Source organism: Alnus glutinosa, chromosome 7, assembly GCF_958979055.1.
Source record: "Alnus glutinosa chromosome 7, dhAlnGlut1.1, whole genome shotgun sequence".
Taxonomy (NCBI): Eukaryota; Viridiplantae; Streptophyta; class Magnoliopsida; order Fagales; family Betulaceae; genus Alnus; species Alnus glutinosa.
Window position 1 is genome coordinate 20,844,605 of NC_084892.1, and position 8,371 is coordinate 20,852,975.

The following is an 8,371-nucleotide window of genomic DNA, read 5'->3' on the forward strand; positions in this document are numbered from 1 at the left end:
CACTTAAAAATCAAAATTTTCTACCTCTGTTCAGCTTATGACATGTTAACGGTGTAAAGTGAGTGTGATAAAATGGGTGCAAAGTATAGAATTACTCATTTCCATGAGGTGCAACATTTATCATTTATTAACACAATCCCCCTCAAAATAATATAATACTCAAACTTCAAGGAATTTTGATCCCATTCACTCTCCTGTATTTTAGGTTTAAAAAGGGAAGCTGACTCACCCAGTTTATTAAACTCTAAAAAGCGTGATTAAAGCAAGCAAAGCAGCCTTTTTTTTTTCTTTTCTCTGAAAGTTTGAAACAGAAACTAATCTTATAATTTAGCTTGAATTTTTAACAGAATAGTACTCTGACTCCCAATATGAATACCACTGAAGATGGTTGCACTTAAACAAATCCAAAACTGACTGTCATTTTCTTTAAAGAATCAAATTTTGGGGGAATCCCAGATCTGTCCACGATTTCCTGATAATTTCGTGGAATCCGACTTTGGATTTTTGAATAGTTTCGGTGGCATATTATACTGGTAGTGATGCTATTTAATATCATATAATACTATTAGTTTATATATATAATATAATACCTACATATTGTGCTAAACGGGCTGGGACAAAAATTAGTGGAAGTTTGATACTACGCCTTAGCTGTTGTTCTCTATAACGGTGGGAAATCAAAGCTAGCTTTATTATATATTATTTTACATCAAAGGGACAAGCCACGCTACTCTGCTGACAAAACTATCCCAGTTTTTATACTTAACTATATAAAGTCAAACATTCAAACTACCTGTACAGTACTACAGTTATTGAATTTGGATCAATAAATGTTTTCAAACTTGGTGGTTTTACATTTACAGTAGTGAATCAGAAACGCCGGATTTAAAGGAGACAGACAGAAGGGTGCAGAGACTGAAGTTTGAACCTTTTGTGGAGATGGAGAAATTTTCCTGTACAAGCTTTTACGATTTAACTTGTGTGAGAAGCCAAAGGAAAGGGACGGTGGTAATTAGAAATAAGAAATGAAAAAGAAATGCAATTGGCCAATTGGGTTTTCCACTTTGAAACTGTTTCAGTCAAAAACCCATCTTCAAGTTTTCACACAGTGTCCTTGTCGGGGGGGGAAATTTCGCTGTGTTTCTCTCTCTCTCTCTCTCTCTAGGGTCTACTACTGCTCATCTAACCATTTGTCACTTTCCATGTTTTTTTACAGAAGAAGCAAACTGAAGAAAAGCCACCCACCAAACCTTAAAAACCCGGACAAGCGGTTGTGTTCTTTTCTTGCAGATAATGTTCAAGAATCACTGCACCAACACCACCAACAAGAACGGAAAAATAGAGGAAACAAAAAAACAAAAAAGGGGAAAAAAGAAAGGAACTATTTAGCAAAGAGGTAAAAATAGAAAAAAGAAGGAAAAGCTAGCAGGAGGAACATGAAAAGCCAGTTAGAGTGAGAGGGAAAGAGAGAGAGAGAAAGAGAGAGAGAGAGAGAGTTTTGGGAGGGAGTGGGTTTGTTTCATAAAGCTATCAAGGGAATTTTGCAAATGTCACAAGATTCTCAGGAGATAAAGACGATTGAGCAGTGGAGATGGTCCGAAATGCAAGGCCTTGAGCTCGTGCCCCCTGCTCCTTCTGACCCTTTTAAAACCAACCCAACAACACCAACACCAACACCAACATCATCAGAAACAGAGCAGCGAGTACCAGAACAAGCAGCAGCAGCAGCAGCGGCTCAAGAGACAAAAGGAATGGAGAGCTCTGAGCCAAAGAAGGATTCTGGTGGTGGGGCTAGTAGTAGTGGAGAGAAGCCTGAGGCCATTCCCGCTGTTGGGTTTGGAGACCTTTTCAGGTTCGCCGATGGGTTGGATTATGTTCTGATGGCAATTGGGTCTGTCGGAGCAATTGTCCATGGCTGCTCGCTGCCAATCTTTCTACGGTTCTTCGCCGATCTCGTCAATTCTTTTGGGTCCAATGCCAACAATATGGACAAGATGATGCAGGAAGTTCTTAAGGTAAAGCCATGATTCACGTAATTAAACTCGGTCATAATCACACGCTATGAGTATATGATTGAAAGCTCGAATTTTGCAGTATGCATTTTACTTTCTTGTGGTGGGTGCTGCAATATGGGCATCTTCTTGGGCAGGTGAGAATTCTCTGCTGCAGTCCCTTGAGTTTTCTGTATTTTGATTTTTCTTTTTCTTTTTTTGTTTATGTAATTGAGAGAGCTTGAATTTGGTTGCAGAGATATCGTGTTGGATGTGGACCGGGGAGCGGCAATCGACGAAGATGAGGATCAAGTACTTAGAGGCGGCTTTGAACCAGGACATTCAGTTCTTTGACACTGAGGTTCGGACCTCCGACGTCGTTTTCGCCATTAACTCCGATGCAGTGATGGTCCAAGACGCCATTAGCGAGAAGGTGAAGCAAGAAGCTACTTAAAATTTAATTTCTCGGATTAGGCTTTTGGATAACACCTGCTTTTGGTTTCTCTGTTTGTGCAGTTGGGTAATTTCATCCACTATATGGCAACATTTGTGTCTGGATTTGTGGTCGGTTTCACTGCTGTGTGGCAACTGGGTCTTGTCACTCTTGCTGTGGTTCCTCTCATAGCTGTAATTGGTGCTATCCACACCACCACATTAGCCAAGCTCTCTGGCAAGAGCCAGGAAGCTCTCTCACAAGCAGGGAACATTGTAGAACAGGTAAACACACCAAGGCATTTGTTCATTGTTTGTGGGTCTTCTCTGGGTTTCATCTTGTTAGTGACTGATAAAAACTTGCTTTGATGGGAATCTTAACTGTTTTTTTGCATCTGGGCGATGCTGATTTCGAGTAAAATTACAGACAATAGTTCAAATTCGGGTTGTTTTTGCATTCGTTGGGGAATCCGCAGCATTACAACGCTACTCGTCCGCACTAAAGGTCGCGCAGAAGAACGGTTACAAGAGTGGATTTGCGAAGGGATTGGGACTGGGCGCAACTTATTTTGTTGTTTTCTGCTGTTATGCCCTTCTTCTCTGGTATGGCGGTTATCTCGTTAGGCACAACTACACCAATGGAGGACTTGCCATTGCCACCATGTTCGCAGTTATGATTGGTGGATTGTAAGTACTATATTACATATGTCATACTTTTTAACAATTTTTTTTTTTTTCAATTCAATCTTGTTCGCTAAATTTTGCTTTTATTGGCAGGGCTTTGGGGCAGTCTGCGCCAAGCATGGGTGCATTTGCGAAGGCCAAAGTTGCTGCTGCCAAAATCTTTCGTATAATTGATCACAAACCGGGTATAGACAGAAACAACGAATCCGGTTTGGAGCTAGAGTCAGTTACCGGACTGGTGGAGCTGAAAAATGTAGATTTCTCCTACCCATCTCGGCCTGAGGTTCGGATCCTTAACAATTTCTCCCTGAACGTCCCAGCAGGCAAGACCATAGCTTTGGTTGGCAGCAGTGGCTCTGGTAAGAGCACTGTGGTGTCCCTCATTGAGAGATTCTATGATCCCACCTCAGGTACATCTAACTTCGTTAATTTCATGTGTTGTGACAAATATAGGTTATTTTCGCAGCTGAGTTCATTTAGTTCATGTGAATATGTATGTTTGTGGAGAATCGTGCAAGTAGATAAGAGGTATCTATCATTCAATAAACCTGCGCAGGTCAAGTTCTGCTGGATGGGCATGACATAAAGACTCTAAAACTGAGATGGCTGAGGCAGCAAATAGGCCTTGTGAGCCAAGAGCCTGCTCTGTTTGCTACCACCATTAAGGAAAACATACTGTTGGGTAGGCCTGATGCAGACCAAGTTGAGATAGAAGAGGCTGCAAGAGTTGCCAATGCGCATTCATTCATAATCAAGCTTCCCGATAGCTTCGAGACTCAGGTTAGTTAATTTAGGTTATAAATGTATATTTATTGTTTGAAAATTTACACCAGACTGCAGATTACATGGTGGCCATTTCGCAACCATCTGCTGTATCGTAGTTATATCAGATAATTAACATTGTTTGTTGGGTAGATCTGAAATAAATGATTAACTTGTTCTGATAGTCTGAGACTTTAAGTCTCTGAATATGAAATAAAAGAAAAAAATGGTATGCTTCTTTATTATTTAAGCGTATTAACTATAGTTGGTGAGTACCATCATGTACAAATTGCCGTAGTCTCTTGATGACAGTTGAGAGAGGTGAGGCGTGGGGTGAAGCTGGTTTTATTATATGAAAGCTGCTGTGGTCCATTTGGTCAACAAACAAAACCGATATATTTTATTTCATTTCATTTCTTGAAAGTCAATGTAGGAAGTGTCTGGTCATGCATGCATCTGATGGGGTAACATGCTTTGGTCAACAATGCATGTGCAAAAATAAAGTAGATATAAGAGAGGATTGACTAGACCACAGGATCCTAATTGTGTATGTGTGTGTATGAGGGAGATTTGGCTTAGGTGTTGTAAAAAGAACTACAGGAGATCTTTTGTAGTTTTTTCAACGGTTCAGATTTAATTCCAAGTTTTTCATGAAAAAGTGAGAAAGAATGAAATTAAATCTAGACCGTTGAAAAAACAACAAGAGATCTCCTGTAGTTCTTTTTTTACAGTCCCTAATCCAAATCCGTGTGTGTAAGGGAGAGAGCTCAAATCATGCAAAAGATAATAAAGATCAATTGTTTAATTGGACAATTAACTTGCTACATGAAGTTCGCAACATGGCTGGACAACTAGTTCTCCTGAAGAGTTCACAATTGTAATAAATTACTACGGTAACAACTTCCACTCTAAAAACGGTTTACATTATGCTTCATTCAGTTAATATGACGTTGTACAAAGATAAGGAAACTTAAAATCTCAATCCAAGGTTTTATTCTTTGTGCTATTTTGCTTGGAAACAGAGGAGAATCTTGACATCCGGGGAAGGACAAGTAAACATAATAGCAGTATAATAATCAAACAAGAATTAAGAATCTGAAAAAATGACAGGTAGGGGAGAGAGGATTGCAGCTCTCAGGAGGCCAGAAACAGAGAATAGCTATAGCTAGGGCAATGCTGAAAAACCCAGCTATCCTGCTCTTAGATGAGGCAACAAGTGCATTGGACTCTGAGTCGGAAAAGCTGGTGCAAGAAGCCCTTGACCGGTTCATGATTGGGCGAACAACCCTTGTCATTGCCCATCGCCTCTCCACCATTCGCAAGGCTGACCTTGTAGCTGTGCTCCAGCAGGGTAGTGTCTCTGAAATTGGAACTCATGATGAGCTTATTGCCAAAGGAGAAAATGGTGTCTATGCCAAGCTCATTCGAATGCAGGAGATGGCCCATGAAACTGCTCTCAACAATGCCAGAAAGAGTAGTGCAAGGTACCTTCCATCAAGTTTGATCGTATTCAAAATCCATATTTCTACATGAAAAGTTTTGTTTTAATGGGTATTTTTATTGTTCCTTAAATGCTGGTATGAAGATATTTCTGAGCAAAGAATTTTCTCCTTGACATGGTTTTCCCTTTGCAGACCTTCTAGCGCCAGGAACTCCGTAAGCTCACCAATAATTGCCCGAAATTCTTCCTATGGCCGGTCACCATACTCACGTCGACTATCTGACTTCTCTACATCTGACTTTAGTCTCTCCCTAGATGCCTCACACCCCAGCTACCGAATGGAAAAGCTTGCCTTCAAGGAACAAGCCAGTTCCTTCTGGCGCCTTGCCAAAATGAATTCTCCAGAATGGGTGTATGCTTTAGTTGGCTCTATTGGTTCTGTTGTTTGTGGTTCACTTAGTGCCTTCTTCGCATATGTTCTAAGTGCTGTCCTCAGTGTCTACTACAATCAAAATCATGCTTACATGAGCAAAGAAATTGACAAGTACTGCTATTTGTTAATTGGGCTTTCATCAGCTGCCCTTCTCTTCAACACACTGCAGCATTTCTTCTGGGATATAGTGGGAGAAAATCTCACCAAACGAGTAAGGGAGAAAATGCTGACTGCAGTACTCAAAAATGAAATGGCATGGTTTGATCAGGAGGAAAACGAGAGTGCTAGGATTGCTGCAAGGCTGGCTCTTGATGCAAACAATGTCAGATCAGCAATTGGAGACCGGATTTCAGTGATTGTGCAGAACACAGCACTCATGCTAGTTGCCTGCACTGCAGGGTTTGTTTTACAGTGGCGCCTTGCCCTTGTCCTAATAGCCGTCTTCCCCGTTGTTGTTGCAGCCACTGTATTGCAGGTTTGTTTTCGCAACTGATAGCACAAGCTTACATAATGAAGTTTAGATCTGGGTATTTATTTGTTATATATTAGGAACTATTTTGAGAAGCTACTTCCGAACTGCTAGGGACAATATGGTTGAAGCTTGGTAACAGTTCGGACTTTCAACAAATTTGAATAATATGCACAAACATTGAGTAGAGAAAATGCACCGCTCTCTAGGGAAAATGAAACCCATTTAATCTTCTTATGATGATGAATTAAAATGTTTTGATAGTGCCACAGATAATCCCAAAATTTAACTCATGTTCATGGGGCAATATGGAATTCTTCGTTGTTAAAAATCCAGTTGTATAATTTTTATTTTTTTTAACAGAAAATGTTCATGAATGGTTTCTCTGGAGACCTAGAAGCTGCCCATGCCAAGGCAACACAGCTAGCAGGGGAGGCCATAGCCAATGTAAGGACCGTTGCTGCCTTCAATTCAGAGGAAAAAATTGTCAATCTTTTCTCCTCCAACCTCCAGACTCCACTACGGCGATGCTTTTGGAAGGGACAGATTTCTGGAAGTGGATTTGGGATAGCTCAGTTTGCGCTATATGCTTCCTATGCCATAGGTCTCTGGTATGCTTCCTGGCTTGTCAAGCATGGGATATCTGATTTCTCAAAGACAATCCGAGTTTTCATGGTCCTCATGGTCTCCGCCAATGGTGCAGCTGAAACACTAACCTTGGCTCCTGACTTCATTAAGGGTGGTCGAGCCATGCAATCAGTCTTTGATCTCCTTGATCGCAGAACAGAAATTGAGTCCGATGATCAAGATTCTACCCCAGTTCCAGACCGCCTTCGTGGAGAAGTTGAATTCAAGCATGTAGACTTTTCTTATCCCTCTCGCCCTGATGTGCCAATTTTCCGTGACCTCACTCTCCGTGCCCGAGCAGGCAAAACTCTCGCACTAGTGGGTCCTAGTGGATGTGGTAAGAGCTCAGTCATTGCACTTATACAGCGATTCTATGATCCAACATCGGGACGGGTTATGATTGACGGGAAGGACATACGAAAATACAATTTAAAGTCCTTGAGACGACACATTGCAATGGTCCCTCAGGAGCCATGCCTCTTTGCTACTACCATCTACGAAAACATTGCTTATGGGCATGAGTCGGCAACTGAGGCCGAGATAATTGAAGCTGCAAATCTGGCCAATGCACACAAGTTCATATCTGCATTACCAGAAGGATATAAAACATTTGTTGGGGAAAGAGGGGTTCAACTTTCTGGTGGACAAAAGCAGAGAATTGCAATTGCTCGGGCTTTCATAAGGAAGGCAGAGCTTATGCTTCTTGATGAAGCTACAAGTGCACTTGATGCTGAGTCAGAGAGATCTGTCCAGGAAGCTCTTGAGCGTGCTTGCTCTGGAAAAACAACAATTGTTGTCGCTCACCGGCTCTCGACCATTAGGAATGCACATGTCATTGCAGTGATTGATGATGGGAAAGTGGCAGAGCAAGGATCCCACTCGCATCTATTGAAAAATTGCCCTGATGGGTGCTACGCACGCATGATACAATTGCAAAGATTCACACACAGCCAGGTTATTGGAATGGCATCAGGTTCAACTTGTTCAGCAAGACCCAGAGAAGATGAGGAGAGGGAAGGCTAGTAGAAGGGAAAGAACAAAAAAAAAAAAAAAATACCATTAAAAGAGGAGTATATACCATATACCCCTTATGATTTTTTGGGCTTTTGTTTTTTGCTTTCTGTTTTGGTATAGTATAGTATGTGTATTATCTTTTTCTTTTTGCTTACTATATATGTTCTTGTCTTTATGAACCCTCCTAAGAAAATGATAAAGACGAATACACCCTTGATATTGAAATAGATCTGTATTCATCCCCATGCATTTATGGAGGCATCCCTCGTGCATTATATGTGGAGTCTGCTTCAGAGAGTATAGTATGATGAGAAGAAACATACCCAGTGTTGGTGATTGAAATGATTGAGAGGGATTGATATCAAGCCAGGCCCTACTACTGTACAACTTGACGCAAAAATTGACACATACTGTTCTAAATATATCCAATCCAAAGTTGTATTGGATTCATAACAATGAGCATACGGGGTGTAGGCCAGCAATTTTGAAATGACCAGAAAATTTGATACAAATTCAAT

At 41.0% G+C, this 8,371-nt stretch overlaps 1 protein-coding gene across 1 annotated transcript; it reads left to right on the forward strand.

Moving 5' to 3' along the window:
- The first annotated feature begins 1,103 nt into the window (after window positions 1–1,103).
- LOC133872407 (ABC transporter B family member 1) lies at window positions 1,104–8,114 on the forward strand. Its single transcript, XM_062309914.1, has 10 exons — window positions 1,104–2,015; window positions 2,095–2,149; window positions 2,249–2,424; window positions 2,508–2,708; window positions 2,851–3,110; window positions 3,201–3,517; window positions 3,664–3,887; window positions 4,980–5,353; window positions 5,504–6,218; window positions 6,576–8,114. Exons 1-10 carry the CDS (start codon window positions 1,548–1,550, stop codon window positions 7,860–7,862), a joined length of 4,077 nt encoding a protein of 1,358 aa, XP_062165898.1. The 5' UTR covers window positions 1,104–1,547; the 3' UTR covers window positions 7,863–8,114.
- Window positions 8,115–8,371: the final 257 nt, after the last annotated feature.